Below are 20762 nucleotides of genomic sequence, written 5' to 3'. Positions count from 1 at the left end.
CATTGATGGGAAGTGATCTACATTTACCATCACAATAGATAAAACTTCCCAGGGGGTTCACATGCAACTGAAAAGGGCACCCAAGACAGACAGTTCAATCAGAAAAGATTCCAAAAGCTGGAAGTCTTTTGTTTCTACTCATCAACAGCAGAGAAGGCTTTGACACACAGTGGTACCTGCCTATTACATCTTAATTACCTGAAGACTCAAAATGTCAGTAGAGTTTCCCAGTAGATCCATGAACTTGCATTTACCCTAGATTTGTTCCCAGATTATTTAATAGCTTGCTTGCTTCTTTTTCTTAGGGCTTAGCTTCAGTTTTTGCAGGATCAGATCATCTATACATCACAGAATCAGAGTAACTCAGACTGGGTGGGACCTCCAGAGGTCATCTAGGCTGGTCCCCTGCTCAGAGCAGGTCTAATTAAATTCCGATACGCAGAGACACATAAAACTACAAACACTTCCAGGGACAGAGATTCACCCCATCTCCTTGGGCAACCTATTACACTATTTAACCATCCTTACAGTAAATTTTCCCTTTACATTTAATTGACATTTCTCATCATTTGCCCACTGCCCCTTGTCCAGAGCAGTCTGGCTCTGTCTCATCTGTATCCTACAATGAGACAGGGGTAGACAGTAGTAAACCCACCCTTCTCTAGGCTTGACCTCAGCCTCTCCTTATGAGGTGAGGACAAGCAGCTCACCATTTGCTGGATCTTTCTTGCTCTTCTGGAAGATGGGTGAAATGCTTGCCTTTTTACAGTTCTCATGAACCTCCCTTCCTCACCATTCATCTTTTGAAGATAAGAGAAATTACTCCACTTTGGAGAGCTAAGATTTACTTGGACAGACTATAGCAGTGGAAGGACAGAAGTGTATTACTATTGCATGGCCAAGGAAGGACTCATACCCAAGGATTTGCCTCCATGCAGACTCTGCTGCTTCCACCTCACCTGTTTTGCTGCAGCAGATGCTAATGCATTCTGTTTCAGGTACAGAGGAGCTGCCACGTTCCACAGCTTCTCCTGCAAGGCCTACAAGAAGAAAACCATAAAATGATGACAAGAAGAAAACTGGAGTCAAAGCTCAACCTTTATATCCTTCACCCAGGCTCGTCCCAGAATCCCAGTTAACTACCCCCAAAATCACAGGGTGTGTAGAGGCTTTAAAGATCTGGAACCCTTTGAGCCTTGAGAAGTTGGGAAATGAAGATACTTTGTCCCCCCACAGCTTTTTTTTTACCAAGGAAAGAAGCAACGGGAAAGAAATGTAGTGAAAAGGGCTGCTCTGACATTTGGATTCTCTCTGCAGCATCAGAATTTCTAATCATATCATATCAGTGGAAGGTGTCCCTGCCTGTGGCATAGGGGCTAGAATTAGATGATCCTCAAGGTCCTTTCCAACCCAAACCATTCTGTGATTCCATGGTATTATGAGTTACTTTTCATTCCATGCACATTACTGACTCCTCTGCATCACGGATCTATTGACTGTTCTACAACTCAAGCCAAGAACGGTTGATGCAGCTTTTACCCCCTTCTTCCAAACAGAGCACTCCTCTGCCAGATACAAAAACCATCTGGTTCAGTCCAGTCAAACCCTGGAGAAGGGAACAAAGCCATCTCCAAATGTTGGTCCTCTGCCTGGACAGCACGTTTCATTTTGGATTCAGCTGGGATTGTACTGAACTGCTCATCTAAAATACCTTCTTTAGGTGATAAACATATTCCAAGGACTTGAGGCCTGCCATGTCACATGCCAATGCATGAGACATGGCAGCTATGCATTTAGTAAAGCAACTAAAACCCCTCCCTCATTTTACATAACAAAGCTTTTATTGAGTCCCTTCTGGAAACCTGTTTGTTGCTTGCTTTAGTTCTTGCTTTACATATGTATAAGCTACACTCAAACACTAAAGAATGCCAGGAGACTAACTTAAATACTATTGCCAGCTGATAGCCCAGAGCAACCTGATGACAGGAATCCCTGACGTTGGCAGGGGCTTAGAACTAGATGGTCCCTTCCAACCCAAGCTTTTCTATGAAGCAAAAAACTAATTCCTGTTTACAGCAAGAAGCTGACTTCGAAAAGGGCTTTTGAAAAGAGCTGCTGCCAGGGTGTTGAAGTAACCACTTCACCTGCTAATATCAGAGAGATAATCATTGCAACATTGTAAAGGAAAGCATGACTAATATTTTGCTCAATCAATTCTTAAGAACTCCTTGGCACTGGTGTCAAAAAAACTGTCTGCAAATCATCGTCTAATGAAAACTCCACTCACAGCAGCACCTTAGCAAAAAACATTCCAGTGACCACTAGCAGGGAAAAGTTACTCTCATAACAAAAACGCTACAGAATAATTTCTCTCATTGTGATTTCTGTCAGATAATAAACTCTGCACAGACAAAATACATATGGACCAACATAAGCCTTAGGTACAGCAGCAGAGATCTGCACTGGCATAAGGTACTGCATAAATTATGTGCTACAGGAGGGAAGCAGGATTAGCAGAAATTCATGGAACCTGACTTTCATTGTACATCAGTTTTCCACACAAACATCAAAACACAGAAGTGCACCACTGTGATGGACTGGGGGCACTTTTGAGGAACAGCCCGAAAAACCCAGATGAAGTCAAACCTTGATGAGGAGCAGCTGACACTGAAGGTAAGTCGCAGTGAAATCTGCCATCCCTGCCAGTTCTGACTGCAGTTCTCCAAGCCTCTGAAGATCACTGAAGCATGTGAAAAAATAAAAAGAAAAAATAACATTGAGACAGTGAACAGTTTAATCTAAACACACTCAGAACACAGCGACAATGAAACCAGCTATTCTTGCCTCCTGCTTTTATTAGAAAGAGCACCAGAAACAGTAGCAAAACACACACTACAAACCAGTTTGCACCTTGGGAATTGGCATGTCCATTCTTCCAGGAGGCTGACACCAGCAGAGCAGTGGAAGCACTAAGTCTGTCAGCCACATTACTCTGCAGCCCCGTGGGAACCATAGAGCGTGGCAGTTCCAGATTTCACTTAAAACACTTCAGTCTTCCACAGCAGCTAACGACCGATTTGTGTTACACTGCTGGGAAATCAAACTATTCATGTTGGCTAGGAAAGGTTGTTTGGAATGTGTCAGGCTCACCCAACCAAGGGTATCTGAAATAGGGCTGCCTTTTCAAGCCAAGCTGGAATCTGATGTACCGATATTTGCCCAACTATATGGTGTGTTATGTCTGGTATTTCTTGTACATCATACAGCAGCTTTTAACTTGATAGAAAAAAAAAGTGTCAGCTAATGGAACCCAAAAAGGCTTTAGTTCTCTACTGTTAGGCATGTTTTAAAATCAAAAGCGTGCTTTAAGAGAACAAAACTGATTTTTGTTACAGAAATGAAAATAGGCTGGATGATGTGGTTTCATTGTCTCTGTTCTTTGCATTTTGCTTTGCTCCAAAGTCTACTAAGATTGTCACTTTACTTCCATGTTTCCTACTGTGTTATTAAAGTATGTTTTTTCAGATGATCATTTCCTTTTGTTTATTTTAGATTTATCTTCGCATTTAGGATGCAATTCTGAAACTTTGGCTCTGCCAAACCAGAAGGTTGCTGAGCCCTGAGACATTCACAAAAAGCCATGAGATTATCTGTATAATATGCAGCCAAAGAAAATCTCTCCTAAGCAGAGAATCATAGAATCATTTATGTTGAAAAAGACCTCTAAGATCATCATGTCCAACCATTAATCCAGTACTGCCAAGCCCACCACTAAACCATGCCCCCAAGTGCCACATCTACACATCTTTTAAATCCCTCCTGGTATGGTGACGCCACCACTTCCTGGGGCAGCCTGTTTCAGAGCTTGACAATCCCTTCCATGAAGAAATTTTCCCTAATATCCAATCTAAACCTCCCTGGCACAACTTGAGGCCATTAACTCTTACCCTCTTGCTTGTTACTCAGAAGAACAGACCAACCCCCACCTGGCTACAACCTCCTTTCAGGGAGTTGTAGCAAGAAGGTCCCCTTGAGCCTCCTCTTCTCCAGGCTAAACAACCTCAGCTCCCTCAGCCGCTCCTCATCAGACTTGTTCTCCACACCCTTCCCAGCTCCGTGGCCCTGCTCTGGGCACATTACAGCACCTCAATGTCTTTCTTTTAGTGAGGGGTCGTGCTCTCCTCCAATGCAACAACAGTCAAGCCAGCCTCAGCCTTACACAGCAACCCCATTTCATCTTTTTCCAGAGAGCAGAATGAAGAGGAAGCTCCTGGGTGTTTAATTCCCATGTCATAATCCATCGCAACACACGAATGGGGAGTAGGATGTCATCTCTCAGCTAACAGCTAGGAAGATATTCCATTTCCACTCTTCTACAGTTCCCAATTCCACTAATTCTATTTCCTTACAAATTTTAAACAGATTTCGACATCCCTACAAGACAAAAAAATTCCTGTTGTATAGGTGGAGAAACCAAACCACACAGATGGATTTGCTGAAAAGCCTGTCTTACATTTCTACCCACACTGCAGACTGGCATTGCCCCTCCAGGCTCTGCAGCTGAAACTGTAAGTCCCAAGTAGACACCAGCTCCACAAGGTCTGTGTTATTTCCTTGGATGACAATAATGATAAAGGAGGAGGGAGTTAAGTCCCATGGCAGAATCCATTGCTGTGAGCTGTTTTTATGCCTCTTCTCTCAGCAACCAAATTGTTGGTGCAGGGAACTCTTGCTCTCTACAGAATAACCATTAACATTTTTTTTTGTTTTGTCCGAATCCTCCCTTCTCTTAAGGACAGAAAACAGCAGCTGGTTTAGTATGGTTTCATGGGGGGCAATCCCAGCAGGAAAAAAGCCAAGACAATAATTTCCATCAACTCAAAAATCGAAAACAGTCACAGCCTGCAAGGTTCCCAGACCCCCAATCCCATGCCTGTAAAACTCTGAATGCTCTGCCAAGAGATCACCTGCTTCAAGTGTTTAGTGTATTAAATGCTCTGAGACCATATTTTAGGTGGTGCACAGTAGCTGCAAAACAGCTGAGGACAAACCATACAGTTTCCATAGCTGGGTTTTCACTGTTTATTCTCTGCTGCAGGTGGGTGTGCAAGGGATTCACAGCTACCCACAGAAGAAAAGGCAGCTATTTTGGAGGAAGAAAAAGAATAACATGTTTTTTGGAATTCCATATTCCAAACAAAGTATTTTGGATTGTTTTTCTCCCTCTCAAAATAAGGCTCTTTTCCTCTTTCCAAACAGAGGAATCACACTGAAAGGATCCTTTTCAAGTGTTTTGTTTGTGTAAATCAGTCTAGAGATGAAATGCAAGAGGCAACATAAAACACACCGAGAAGCAATACCACACACCCTTATCTATACAGCAGCAGACAGCAGCATGCAGTAACAGTGTTTATTCCAAGAAAAACTCCCTAATTTGCAACTGATGAAGAATGCCGAAGTACTTTGTAAGTGGGACTGGCAATGAGAATCCAACAAAGCACCAGAAGCAGGTCCTCTCCTGCAGAATGAAAGGCCACAGGACCTGGAAAATGGAAGACCAAAGGGGACAAGCTCTCTCCCCTCACAAAAACAAAACAAAAAACCCTCATGCATGTACATTACAAATAATATGATCAAAACGAGGGACTCTTATAGGGACATAAAACTAAGAATGACACACAAGGCTGTCATCCTCTTGGGTACCACAGACGATGAAACGGGGAGCCCAGAGAAGGGTGACCCCTGGTAGCCTGGGAGAGCCAAAATAGGGAGCACAGAGAAGGGCGACCTCCAGGATCCCAGGACCCCCATCTGCTGATGACCCTATAAAAACTGAGAGTTTATTTTAACCACAAGTGAGCAGTCCAAGAAGAACACCCTTACCTGACTCTTATCTCATGCTCTGAAAAGATGCCACCCCAAAACACACACTGGGGTAGTGCCAGACCTGAGACCATCATTTTAATTTAAATAGGCCACACACGGTCTCTAGAAGAAGGCTCACAACAGTCTCTAGAAGAAGTCTTTAATCACAACACTCTCTAGAAGAAGGCTCAAGTTAAGTGCTTGACATCAAAGTACATATGCAGAAGCAGAGAACCTGTGTCAGAAAAACTGGAAATCCTAAGCCATCCTCCCATAAACAGGTCAGCTTGCAATCTTACCGGATGGTAAATTCCAGCAGCTCCTGTATGCCCTGAGGGTCGAGGTGCTGTAGGTTGTAAACCCTCTCCAGACTCTGATGTAGGAACTGCTGGGAAGGATCCTCATGTGGGGTAATACTGGGAGAGACAGGGGAGGACACCAGCTTTCTACCTGGCAACTACACAAGAAGGAACATACATAAACAAAAAAAGATAAAAGTCTAACACAAAAAGGTAAAAGTCTAACACAAGTAATAACATAGTAAAATGCTGCCATATTATTTATCAGTGATCAACTGAGAGCTCCAATTAATTTCTCAAACTTGAAATTTGTATCAAGCCTTTTAAGCCTGCATCTTTGTTAGCTAATACAACACATTTTACAATCCACTCGCAGCTAGAGATCCTCAGGTTAAATTTCAACATTTCTTTGAGGGAAATACCTTCCTCATTTATTAACTTTGACCCTGTGAAGTCAAAGGAAGTCCGAGACCACATAAACCACCATTCATTTTATGAGCTGTGACAAGATTTAGGACCAACTTCCATCCCACCCGTAGTACCAGGCAGGAAAACATGTTTCAAAGCATCAGGGAACACATCTCACCCACAAGTAAACCATTTAGGTAGGATACAAGTCAAATGTTGGAAGACCTACAAAGGCTAAGCTCCCCTTTCCCACACACAGAGTCAGAGCTACAGAAAGCTCCCAGGAATACTGCTCTCCCAGTATTCTCTCCTAACCAGCAAACAATGTGCTATCCTCATTTGAAAGCAATAATGTTATTATTCTCCCCAAAATATTACAAAATCCATACTGTAACAATCTAACATTTGTCTGTCCTGCCGTAATGCACATTTCAATACTAATTCCTGTGGTGCCTGAGAGAAAAAACTTTTAGAATGGAAGTGTTACACACAGACACGGAAGAGACCAGCAACATTCATAAGAGTGGCAAAGTGCAAACTAAAGTTGTTCAACTTACTCTTAATGGAGGGACCAGATGAGAGAGACTGTCCCGAAGATACGCGTAATGTCTGAATGTATGATCAGAGAACAGGGCAGGCATTGTTGGGCAACTTTTAGCAGCATTAAAAATCAGAACCAGAACAGCAATATCTGTTGAAAATGGATTGTTAAAGAAAAATAAACAATGGCAAGAAGAGCTCCTCGGGGATGCAAAGTTAAAACAACAACTCAACAACTCTTTCTTTGCTTAGGATTTGTCTATGAAGTTCTTTACAGCTGGAAAATACTCAGCAAAACCCAAAGAAATGGTTGTCTGAGCAGATGAAAACCAAGTACAAAGATCAATCAATACAGGATGAGCCATACTGGAGGAAGGATGTTACCAACAATGTGGAATGGCTCAAAAGCAACACAAGGAAAGGAGCCAGGGATCATAAATGCAGAACACACTCATTAGATGGAGTTGCACTCTTCCTCAAAGCTTACACTGTGCCTACCAGTTTGAATCACAGAATCAGAAAATGGTTTGGGTTGGAAGAGACCTTAAAGACCATCTAATTCCAACCCCCTTGCCACAGGCAGGGACCCTTTCCACTAGAGCAGGTTGCTCAGGTTGTTTGTTACCCAAACAAATCTAAAATTATACATTTACTGCCAAGTCTTTGAAAATTGCTGCATTTCCCAGGATGCCCTGAAAAACATCCCTCTATACAGACTTTAAGCAACTCAAAAAAAATCAAACATAGAAAAATTTTTCTGGAATAAACCCCACATTTTCACAGTTTGAGAGCCTCAGAAATATAGAGCAGCCAAAGGCTTTCACAGTCCAAAGGCTTTCACAGTCCAAAGGCTGACACCTGCAACTGGGCTGATCCCAAGCATAAGCTCCCTAACAGGAGAGCATGAAAGGATCCCAATGCAAAGCTTACAGTCATTTGGGCATGCAGGGTACTTCCCTACTGGACACTGAGGGAAGAAGCAGGTTCAGCCACAGAAGGGACTGAACCTACAGTTTCACCTTGTGAAAAATCTTCTGCATCCATGGGCTGCCAAGCAAAAATGTTTTCACTTGACAAACCGATTTCTCCTCTTTACTCAAAAGACCTTACAAATTTTCAGCTAAAGCTATTCAGCTAACCTGATTCAAATTTGCTAAGTGCTTTGAATCAAACAAAACCATGGTTTTAATTATCAGTTTGCACTGGAAACATACTATTCAGGTCTACCTTGTAGCCTTCTGGCTCGCAAGCCTGTCTTCATGTAATATGTTTCAGTAAAATTTGGTGCTAAGTTACCTCCAAAACATTCTCTAAAATAATATTCTGTGATTCAGGACAGGAAGGTGCGTTGAGTTAAACAATGGGCTTTTTTCCCCTGCAATGTTCCTTCAATTCTCAACTCACAGGACGACTTCACTCAAATTATTACTAAACCACCTAATTATGGATTCATCTTTCTCTCCACCCGATTCAAACACTTTTTAATTCTCACAAGGTATTTACTTAATTTGTATAGAATTTCTGGTTGATGGCAGGTGACTGATGAGAAAAATAAGGAGCAGCTTCTAGAGGAAGGTTTCAGTCCAATGTGTCTCAGCACGCATCAAAAATAACGCTACGTTCTGCAATCGCAAAGAAGGGAAGCAAGGAGAATTACAATGGAAGAATGCATTTCCAAGGCATCTCCTGTTATTGAGGATACTGGTATAACAATAATAGTTTCTGTTCTAAACTACTAGAAAAGATAATATTAACATAAGGACTTCTGATATTGAACTATTTAAAAAAAATGACACATTCAAGGCATTACAGGGATTCAGGCACTGTTGTACTAAGAGACAGTGCTCTTCTACATACTGCACAACAGTGAGGATAACAGAAGTTTTACCTAGAAAGAAAACAGACATGAAAAACCACTCTTCTTATTTAAAAGCTAAAGCATCTTCAAAATTAGTGCAAACTAGACACATGTTTTCACATCAAAGGACTCATTTGCAAAGCCTAAACCTTGACAAATTGTTTGTTTATTCATCACAGCATAAAAAAAGGCCAATTATAGTCCACTGGTATTTATGAAGATGGTTCCAATAAATAGTTATTCCATTACTTGCTAAGTAAAAAAAACTAAGTAGAAAGGGATTCAGAAATAGCTGAAGGGTTGTTTGTCTGGTACAGTTTGACAGGTTTTAAGAAACGTGAGCATCAGGAAAATACGAATAAAATTTACTACAGTCAAAGTGATCAACAGGCTTCATGAAAAAGATACAGGCTGGGTCATCCATGTCTGGTTCTGGAGTGTCAAAGAATGGATGTGTGCTCAGCAGCTCTGGGACTAATGGAAGCACCAAGGTGGGATGCCTGCTTCCCAAGAACTTCAAGCATCTGAAAATACACAGATTGAAATATTTCTTAGTAAACATATACATTTCAAAACACAGTATTTTAAAGCTTTATTACTTTATGTTGCAGTAGCATTTTGAGAAGCTGGCCAGCAAGAAAATCCTGCTGTCCAAGCCTACTGTTTCTTCACAACTGACTATTTGCATTAATATTTGACAGGATCCAAGAAAACTGAAAGGACAAGCAGTAATAAAAATGGTTTATTTAAACTGTCCATGAAATACTTAACACCTGGAGTTATAGAACATAGGAAAAGCTTTTATATGAGATGCTAACAAATGAGTACTTTTTTCTTCAGAAATAGGGAGTGAGGAGGTAAAACCCCCAAATCCCCAAACTCCACCAAATTCCAAAACAATGTAAAAGTACACTGGAAATCAAAGCAGGCTAAAATAAGTGTTTCCAATAATACCTAGGAATTCCATCTTAAACCATGTGTCCCACACCAATGTTTTCTTTTTGTTTAGACAGAAAAATTCTCTCCAACAGCACAATGCCATATGGCCAATCCATAATTGGCTTGTAATAGAGGGATATTTCCAGGAGTGGTCAGCAGTTCTGGATTCCCAGTACAAGTACCAACAAACAAAAACAACAGAGTTTCCACACCCATCATGAATATGTACATATTTATAGAATAACAGGATTCTATACCTGCAATGCCTGTTTTCTCCTTAGCAACCTCAGTATTTCCTAGCACCTCACTTTCTAAAAAGAATAGGAAAAAAAGTAGACACACAAGGACACTGAACACCACTCACTTCCATATGGATTCTCTGTCTGTAGGATACTTGGTCAGGTTTTTCAGGAGCTCCACCAGTGCAAGATGGATGCCTTCTTTAGTTGAAACATTGGTGCAACACAACAGTTCATGAAGTGCTTCCCGAATGTCCCTTGAAGAATCCTAAAATAAAAACCCAACCCAGACACTATTGAGTGCTGAGAGAGATATGCCTGCATAGCAAATGCTGCAGGGTCTCCTGGTCTCATCCCCCCCACGTTCTTCAATTACTGGAATGAATGGGAATGCTTCACTGCTGACTTTCTCAAGCAGAGCAAAAATCACTATTCAGTTTGGGTGATGTTGTACCCTTAGGAATAGACAGTAACAGAAAAATAGACAGTTTTGCTGGGTAACGCAGCAAAACAATCACCAAAGATTGTTTTATCGTCTTCAGAGAAGCCTTTAATTGTTCAACACAGGGAGCTCAATTCCACAAGCCTTTAACCCAGTCACCAGCTTCCAGGGGCTGTGAGTAAGTGTTGAGAATATGTCAATGGCTGGACAGACTAGAATATTTTTAGGATTGCTGTGGCTGAACTCCACCTTAATTAATTACATTCCTTCAGCCAAAAACCATATTGACATTTCATATCCACGCATTGTACTTCCTTGCTATCAACATTTGCATGGCACTGCTGGACACAATGTGAAAATTTAATAGGATACAAGAACTGGATGCTTTTCAATGGTGGATTTTATTTTTTTTACATTTTAATTTGCTAAGTATCAACAGCTCATTCATCACTGTCTTACACAAAAGAAGAAAGAGTAATCCTCTTGCAAAGGCTCTTAAATGATGGCCAACACACACAAATGATCAAAGGGGGAAAACCCAGAAGGGTTGCTCAGCCTCTTCTAGGTTGAAGACAGACTATGATCAAAGAGAAGACAATTTCTAGGGACTGGAATGAAATGACCATGGACATAAAATACTCCAGACCACTAATACAGCCCATTGGAAGGGAATTACAGAGACAAACGAGGCAGAAGACCATGAAGGGACAGAAATGAGCACAGCTCAAGAAACTGAGATCAAGGACAACACAGAAAGCAAAATCCAAAGTCTGGTCAGAAAGACAAGGAGTAGCTGGCAGAGTTATTCAGACAAAGTCAAAGCAGTGGGCTGAAAACAGAAGTTACCCCTGCACCAAACTGTTCCATATTTACACTATTTGAACAAATTTAGGCACCAAAGTCAATACCATTTTCCACATCCTTTATTTTGGTACTAGAAGATGGATTTTACAGAAAGCGAGCAAGCACCTTTCAGAATCAGACAAATCCATTAAAATGTTAATAATTCCCTTGACTTGATCTATTCTAATACCTGATAATAATGATGACAATATAAACCATAATACATGTAGGATTTATCATACATAATAAGTCAGCACAGAAGAACCCAGTCTAATCAGCACATTTTTATACCTTGATGCACATCTCCCCAGCTTAAACAAATGTAAATAACAACATAAAAATGGGAAGCACCTAAAGCTCATTGCTGTGTTTGCAAAATCAGATCATGTTCCACAGCATTTGTTACAGAATGATAAAATATGTTTAGTTAGTTTACTTCTTCCTGGGGCACAACTGAAAGAAGCCACTGCTGTCCTGGACCAAGCAAACAGCATCTGAAGAGACAAACAGTGGATTTGCAGCACTGCCCAAACCTAGGACACTTCCCAAAAGAAGGAGAAACTTGCCTACCACATGCAGCAGATTCAAGAAAACATGCCTCAGAGGCTAGAGCTCAGCAAATAGATCAGGTCTGAGGGGAAGCAGTGTAACACACCACCATTTATACAGCCAAAATCTCTCTTTCTGGATCAACCTCATCAACCAGGAACAGCAGCTGACTCATGCTGTTCCCTGAATCCTGGCTGAGCACAAACTAGGAGGATGCTGGTTGGGAAAATCCAAAATTACACTGGAGAGCAAGCTAGTAAACTCTCTGAAACAGCCAGAAGAGAGCTCTCTTGGTAAACAAAGGTGCAGCCAAAACAGCTGAGCAAAGGAAACAGAAAGAAAATGAAGTCGCACTCAACATGAAGTGGAGCAGTGCTGAACTACAACACAAGACTGAAGGAACCACATGTGAGGCAACAGCACAGTAATCAAGGGAAGAGTTTTTAACTAAAATTCATCTAATTCACATGTATTCTGTTGTCCTGGGGATTACAAGCTACTAGAGTTTACAAGCTGTTGGCGTTGTTCAAAGAAGAGCAAAAAAACCCCCCAAAAAAGGTGGGTTTGCTCTTGGAGGAAGGGACTGATTAGCAGTACATATTTAAGCACCTCAAAGCAAGCAGGAATGCAATGTTTTCCCTCCTCTAGAACTTCTTACCTCCAAGACAGCTAACACAGTATCCAGCTGGTCTTCCCGCAGCGTGATATTGTGGGAAATTTTCCTCATTGTGTGTATTGACTGCAATCTCACCTCCTCGATTTCATCGTTAAACATGTCAACCAGAAAATCCAGGCACTTCTCCGCAAAAGAAGGTGAGGACTGAGCCAACATACAGAGGGCTTCCACCGCAGCGATTCGAACCTCTATTAAATGAGAGGGAGGGAATTAACTGTAAATTAATTAAAACTGTCCTGTTTAAAAGGCCATACATCCAACGGCCAGGTCTTCTATTATTCAAGGATTAGGCTAAGGACAAGAGATGTTAAAGAAAAGCTGAGGACAATGGAGCCTAAGCAGGGACCCACGATATTGGGGACCTTTTCATAGGCAAGTCTTCAAATAGAAAGTCTCAGCTCTAATACAGCCTGTGCTGCTGTTGTAAGCATCTGCAACAGGGACCTGCAGGTGAAAAATAAGTCTCCGACCCAGCAATAAATATTACGTATCTCACAGTGTGTTTTGCAAGCGTAGCATTAACCCTGGTATCTTAAGCAAACTCATTTAGTTAATTAAACTCTGGTTGGTTTATTCTTCCTGACATTTTAATTGCTTGGAGCTTTCACTGCACTTTTAACTTGCTATGTAGCACTTTATGAATTGCTGAAAAACCCCAGAGAATCAACATTTTGGCAGTGAACAGAATGAAATTCCTCTGCTTCGTGACTTCAGATTCCTCAAAAGAAAGGAAAAAGGTGCCACCTAATAAAATTACTCAAATTTAAGTAAAAAAAGCATCAGAAAGCATCCAGAGTATATTTATGCTGTAAAACATTGAAGGAATTTGAAGAATACCCAAATATAACAAGCCTAAGCAGATATGAGATTCTCTTTCCTATAGCCATCCTCCTTAGCTTCCATAACATTTATGTGTGGGATCATAAAAATGATAATTAATCTGATGTCTTAAAACGTTGTTTTAAAAATAATTCTATTTTTAATTCAAATCAGCTCATCTTGACAACATTTAGTTAAAACTCGTGTGTAGCTCTTAAGCCTATTGTTCTTAGAGAACATGTTTGACTCCTCAAGATTCTGATTAAGCAAAAAAATGCACATGCAGCAAGACCCCTGCTTACTCAGGAACAAAGCTTTTGTCACAACTACGAGTCTCCATGGGCATTAAGACCAAGGTATTAAGAGAAGAGAAACATTTTGCCAATATTGCTCTCATAAGATGACATACTAATTCAGATTTAAGTTACAACATGGAATTCAAGAAATGAAGTAGCATTGCAAGTCAAGGAGAGTTCAGCAGTATTTAAAAATGCTGCAGTGGAGGGAGAGATCTACATTATTCAAAGGCCTGTCCATTTTTATCCATGTCCCTCAACAGCACCATATTGCCACAAGACCTATGGCATAAGAAACTGGAGAATGTTTCAAAGGTCAGTGGACTGAACTGGTGAAAGTTTTTTTTACTGTTTGTCAGGAAAAAAACAAAGCTGCACTTTCAAGCTTTAGTTCAGCAATTAAGAAAACATGCTTTTATTTGCAGGAGTCATGGAACAATAAACCAACTTTTACAACACAATATACAGCAATATTTTTGTTATGGTGGTTTTGTACTTTCTAATTTAACCTCATCCTCCCAGTAACATTAAAGGCAAATTCAGGAATAACAATCAGAGCTTGAAGTTTTCATGGTTCTATGCAAATACCAGCCACAGTCAATAGCCTTAAGAAATATAAAACTTCGCCTATGGAAAACTTGAGCTGGGAGACTCAGACTTCCCTGAGGCCATCAGCCTGGTCAATGTCACAGCCAAATCTAGAAGCTCAAGAACGTCTGTTTTCCAGTTTGACACTCACAATTCATTCCCTTTAAAATAACAGATATAACCTACTGGAAAGAGACTATGGCCTTCAAGTCCATCATAGGAAGACCACAGGAGACCAATACAACAGCCCTATGGAACAGGTAAATGTGACCTCAAGACATAGGTATTTCTATTACAAAAACCCCTACCAATAACATGGTAGGGTTTGAAATGTAAGCAAGATCTCACCTGAAATTTAAGTACCTGAAAACATACAGATCCAGCCCCTGATTTTTAATAATGCATTCTAGTGAGTCAAGAGAAAACCTTTTATAGCAACAGAGACTAAAAGACCTCTGACAAAATGAAACCTGTCTATTAGTTCATTATCCCGAAGTCCACAATTTGCTAAAAAAACCTGGACACAATGGTCAAGTGATCTATTTTGACCAAAAAAAACCCCCAACTAAACCCCAAAGCTTATTAGCCAGCACACATCTCCTTTAGCTATTCCATAGTAAGTTAACACATACCGTACATCTCATCCTCCAGGCCATGAACAAAAGCCCCACAAGCTCCTGACTCAATCAAGTTCACAGCACCAGTATCGATTTCTTCTTTGGGAGCATCATCTCCCCACTTTCTGCCACTTGAAAACTCGCCAGAGCTGTAGAGTTCCTTGGCTCGTTCATGCGCAGTGCGCTTCCTCTGTCCAAACAAGTTTTTCAGTTACAACCACGTAAACTTTAAAAGATGACCAAACAAAATATTAAATGGCTTTACTGGATCTGAAAAATCGAGGTAGCTGGATACATGCAGACATAGAAAGACATGCAAATGCTAAGATAAGCAAGCAGTACTTTCTCTTCTATGGCTATTTCTAATTGCCAGTAACTTTTTGTACTTTTGATGTTGGAAAAGGATAATAATGAATATATTTTAATCAACATATTCTTAGACATCCATTGTAAAAACAGCCAAATTGGGTCAGAACAAATGCTCATCTAGTTAAGAAGCCAATAACTGATCTTCAAAAATGCCATCACTTTGCAGTTCAACTTGTTAAACTGCAATTCAATACTTTAATGACTATCAATGCTATCCAGAGTTCAGCAATGTGTAAAATGGGATATTCATTCAGCATGCTTGCTAGTTCATCTCCTTCCCCCAACACTGTAAATAAAGCTGTGCAGCACTTTTTTTAACAGCCTTTAAAAAGCAGCCCACCAAAACTAGCAACTCTAGCTTCACCATTCTTCTGCAGACAGAAAAAACCTGAGTATAATAACCTCAAGCATGTTGCTTAAGGAAGGAGCTTTACTAAAAAATTTGCTCATAGGGCTCAGTAGCCTTTAGCTACTCATGTCTCTTGAAATGTCCAGGTCTAGTGGTCAGATCTCGCAGGAGGTTTCCTCAGCTTGCTCCTAAAACTAGGATACAGTCTTTCCATATGCAATAAATAAAGCTTTTAGCCCAAAGACTATCACAAAACCACAAACGTTTCCCTTTCAGCTGTTGCAAAACCTGGATAGCCTAGAGCTGTTTATTACATGCTATACTAATGAAATCTAAAATTAGCAATTGCTTCATTGATTTTAATCTAAAAGAAAACCTGTCACCATCAATTAACTCTCAGCAGCCCTGAGGCAAGGACAAGGTAAACAAACACACTCAACATTAACATTCCTCTTGTGCAATTTTAGTACCTACAGACAGAAAAACAAACATTTACGTACCCTCAGATCTGACATGAGCTTCTTGTCAAGGGTCTGCTCTAAGAAATGGGAGCTAACTTGTTGCATAGAACCCTACAGGAAAAAAAAAAAACCAAAAATCAAAAGAAGAAACAGGATCATTCTAAAAATTGCACCATTTAATTTCCTGACTTATCCCAACACAGCATCCAATCTTACCCTTTCATTCCAACAGTTTTCTGCAATGCCTGACACTACCATACATCAGAGTCTAAAGAACTGTACTTAAAACAATCAGAACATCACCTTTGCCTACTGAGGTTAGTATGGCTTTTCTTGAGTTCAGTTGGTTTACATGTCCTGTGGTGGAGAAGTAGGGGCAGGGAATTATGAAAAGTGCTTGTTTTTTTCTTTGATACTCAACCATCTACCCTCAAGGAAAGAATCACTGTCTAGTTCAGCTGAGAAACTTTTGGGTTTCCTCAACCTCTCTCATTTCTTTCATCTCCAGAAATTTACCTATACAGTTTTTAAACATCCTCCCATTTCTTTTCAAATATATACGAAAACTAAAGCAACTTAAAGAGGAACTACTCTCAGCTAGAGAGGAAAAGAATACAACTTACCAATAACTTAGCAGCTTGTACTCTAACAACCCAGGAACCATCACTAACCATGTGACAAATTTTTCCAAAGGCATCATCAACCAAGCGAATTTCTTCATTAGAAGAAGGAATTGGGACAATGCTAACAGACAGAAACACAAATAAGTTTGTTGATTGTATTCCATACCGGCTGGCCTAATTCTTAGGGATATACAACAAATACCAGGAAGCAAAATTTTACCGCACCAGTGTACTCTTATCAGACATCAGCAATTTGTTCAAATCAGCTTCCTAACAGCTACTCCTCAGACTAACTAGCACAAAAGTCTCAGGATTAGGGTGATTACTTTGCCAATACTTTGAGTACTTTGCATGCAGTACATACCTTTCAGGGTAAAGTTGACTGAGGACCCAAATTAGCTGAACCGCTGCACTACGCACTTGCTCATAATCATCTGCCAACAGCTTGCAGGCCTGAAAGAAGAGTCACAGTCCAATACACCTGAAACGTCTCCATCTGAGCTTTCATTCACTTCCCACAGTCCAGTCAGCACCCTTACCATGAACCACTAAAGACAGATTAAAAATCAGGATGAATTCAATCTTCCCTTCTACTCCCTAGTATTTCCAAGTTCGATCAGGTAGATTAGTACTAATAAAGTCAACCAGGTACAATGCTGGAGAACTCCAGAATTGCCTGTACTGTGCAGGGAGGATTAAATGTCAGTCTGTAACAGAACTAATTTGATACAGGCTGCAGCTGCACAGCCTTACTGACATAACAAATATGGGCTTCATGGGTACTCTCCAATGAACAAGGGTTTAAGACTTCAAGACTATTTAAGACTTCAAGACTATTACTGTCAAATGACAGTAATGATTACATCATGCCTTGCCCTTCCCATGATTATCTCCCCAAAGTATATATTGTTTTAGTGCATTTAAGCACAATGGATGCAAAACAGACTTTTATTTTTACTGTCATAGGACAAGAAGGAGTATCAGCAACCTAAGTGCAAAATAATCCTCCTCTGCTCAGTGCCCTCCTCCTCTCAAAGCACACTGTCACACAACTTAAAAACAAAGATATGCAAACAAGCACAAAACAAATACAAAGTAATACAAGGTTTTACCTGACTGTAAATAGCCTGCTGTAGTTTTAATCCCCTTTCATGAAGCTGCAGCTATGGGGGAAAAAAAAGCCATAAGAAAGTGTAACTATAGGTTTAAGTGACACAGACCAAATTTCCGCCACTGTTTTTTCTGCTTTGAGTAAACTTAGCTGCTTGCATTTCTTGATTGCTGCTATAATTAAAATATGGCTTTATCAAGAGTACTATTTTAAATAACATCCTTGACTTTGGTGTAATTTTTTCAACTTCAGAGCCATTCATAGTTTGATTAGGAAAATACAATTTATCTAAATACACTGTCTGTCCATTCTCTCAACCATCAAAAAATTGTTTAGTGTTAGCCATATTCAACAACAATTAAAACAGATGTAGGAATCCTCAAAATAATTAGTTTATTCCCATTCCTGAAACATGGATCCAATAGTAGCATTGTCAAAGAGTTTTCATGCCTTGTAAATCTTTCAATTACCAAACCAGAGGAACAGCAAAAAACGTCCTACTAAACATTGCTTCTCTCTGGAATAAGGCAGTATCATGAATCTGACTTATAAACAAAGGGATAATATTTGGTTGAACACAGTCAACAAGAAACATTTTCATCTCTATATCCACTTCTTCAAAGTACAACACAAAATTAAAAAAAACCCCCCACACAGTAGTAAGGGAAACTACGATCAAGAATCCTAGAAGTAGTTAGTGACCCTGCATTCACTCAAGATGTTCCATGCTTCAGACAACAGAAAGTCAGTTTTCTCTGTGCTGTGATTATAAATTCAAGGTCATAAATCTTGCTATGGATTTGGTTGAACACCATCATAAAAGTCATGCAAATTACTTTAAAAAAATTGTACTGACAAAAATTGGAGGTTTATATTGGGTATTAGGAAAAATTTCTTCACAGAAACAGTTGACAAGCACTGGAAGAGGTTGCCCCAGCCAGTGGCGGAGTCACCAACACCGAAGAGATTTCAAAGACATGCAGATGTGGCTTTTAGGGACATGGTTTAGTGGTGGACTTTGCAGTGCTACATTAAGGGTTGCACTCAATGATCTCAGAGGTCTTTTCTAATCTAAAAGATTCTATGATTCTGTGAAGAGTAAGTGTAACCTCCAGCAGAGGGAGATCCCACACAGGTTAAAGTGCAATCTGATCTCTTTAAATACATCCTTCTTCCTTCTTTGGAGTTTAATATCATTAATTCAAATACCCTTGTTGACCATCACTTTAGATGGGATATTGTTATAAGCTTTAAGGGTAATAGAGCAACTTCTGTATGCCCACACACTCACAGGCAACTCATGTTAAGCAACATTTTCAAATGCATGGTCTTAGCTTGCATTTCTGCAAAGATAAAAACTTCTGAAGGGTCCCCACACAAAACAACAGTAAACCTCACGAACAGTTAGAGAACACTAATGAATGTGACCACAGGGCAAAATGTAAATGTTGTTTTAAAACAACAAACTGAAATTCTTTCTGGACTTATCATATAGGTTTCCTGTCATAACCAGCCACCTACTGCATGTTGAAACACTAGTGGCTTATCATAGTTCTGGAAATCAATGCTAAATCAAGAAATACAGATTTATCACTGAAAGAAAGAGCCTACATACACTCAAAAGAGTCAACAAATAGAAAAGTTCCTTCAGCTATAGCTGAAACAGAAGTTATTATGAATCACTCAAATGCCCTTTGAGATCTCATATCACTCTCCCATTTTGAGACCCAGTTTATTTTTCCAGGTAATTTTAATACACTCAATGGACTTTTACTAAGTTAATTAAATAATCTCTAACCCAGACCTCTGGATTACCTTGCAGCCTCCACCAGCTTCCTTATACAACTTCAAACCGTTTCTTCCACTGTACCAGCAACACTTACCATGGCTTTTATAGCTGCAGTCCTAACACGAGGGTCCTGGTCATTAAAATGATCTCCTATTATCTTCTGGACATCTTTGGCAGCCTGGCTTTCAGCTTCTTTTGCAACGCCTTTTTCCACTGGTCCAAGACAGCCAATTAACTGAAGACACTTATTTCTTACACCATGAGAAGAATCTGTCAGATGCTGGGGAAAAAAAGCAAAGAGCAGATGTAACTGGATTCTTATTGTTCTCTCACCCCTCTGAAAAAATTTATCACATTAAGTTCCCCAGCAGTCAAAAAATGTAAAAAAAAGCAGTTACTGTAACAGTTGGTCGAGAAAAATGAGAACAATTTAAATACTGACTACCTTTCTTTTTTTCTTGTGGCAGTTTTTCTTGGAGGCCATCTTACCTTGCAGGCTACCTCTACCAGTCTCATCCTGATAGATGGATTCTCAGGGAGTTTTGTGCCGATCACTAACAGGGTGTCCAGCAGCTGAGCGAGAACTTGGTGAGACTCTGCAAAACAAAACAGTGAAATGCTAAATACCACTTTACCGAGCCCCTACCAGCTACAGGATCACAGACTGACCCAGGTTGGAAGGTCATCCTGAAACTTTCTCCTTTCAAGGCCTGGACAAGCCCAGCTCCCTCAGCTCTTCCTTGCACATCACGTACTCCAGTCTTCAACCACCTCAGTGGTTCTGCTGAACTCACTCAACTTTACCAACGCTAATCTGGCACCGAGGAGCCCAAAAGTGGATACAATATTGCAGATGTGGCTGAGCTAAAGGGAATAATCCTCTCCCTTGACCTGCTGGCTACACTCATGTTGATACAACCTGATGAGCTGGCCTGCAGCACGGTACCAAAAAAACTCCTCTTCAAACAGGATTCCTCTTCAAACAAGACAGTCCCGTAGAAAGGAGGACTTCAGAAGCAACAGCTCTCACATGGAGATGCAAAAGCAAACTTTGCATTCCCTTAGAACAAAGATATACAGCA

General features: G+C 40.3%; 1 protein-coding gene across 2 annotated transcripts in view; it reads right to left on the bottom strand.

Annotated features, from left to right (window-relative positions):
* The window catches only part of INTS4 (integrator complex subunit 4), a 33269-nt gene that overhangs the window by 8892 nt on the left and 3615 nt on the right, over positions 1-20762 (bottom strand). For both annotated transcript variants that reach the window (XM_032679027.1, XM_032679028.1), the window contains exons 4-17: positions 20170-20276; positions 19775-19960; positions 17893-17943; positions 17145-17233; positions 16781-16901; positions 16197-16268; positions 14994-15168; positions 12641-12846; positions 10274-10416; positions 9379-9494; positions 7130-7263; positions 6165-6322; positions 2647-2740; positions 960-1040 (exon numbers count right to left, since the gene is read on the bottom strand). In XM_032679027.1, coding sequence (XP_032534918.1) covers positions 960-1040; positions 2647-2740; positions 6165-6322; positions 7130-7263; positions 9379-9494; positions 10274-10416; positions 12641-12846; positions 14994-15168; positions 16197-16268; positions 16781-16901; positions 17145-17233; positions 17893-17943; positions 19775-19960; positions 20170-20276 — 1733 coding nt within the window. The remainder of the gene's footprint in view (positions 1-959; positions 1041-2646; positions 2741-6164; positions 6323-7129; positions 7264-9378; positions 9495-10273; positions 10417-12640; positions 12847-14993; positions 15169-16196; positions 16269-16780; positions 16902-17144; positions 17234-17892; positions 17944-19774; positions 19961-20169; positions 20277-20762) is intronic.

The sequence above is a fragment of the Chiroxiphia lanceolata genome, chromosome 2, assembly GCF_009829145.1.
Source record: "Chiroxiphia lanceolata isolate bChiLan1 chromosome 2, bChiLan1.pri, whole genome shotgun sequence".
Classification (NCBI taxonomy): Eukaryota; Metazoa; Chordata; class Aves; order Passeriformes; family Pipridae; genus Chiroxiphia; species Chiroxiphia lanceolata.
This window is presented reverse-complemented; position numbering and strand designations above follow the sequence as displayed.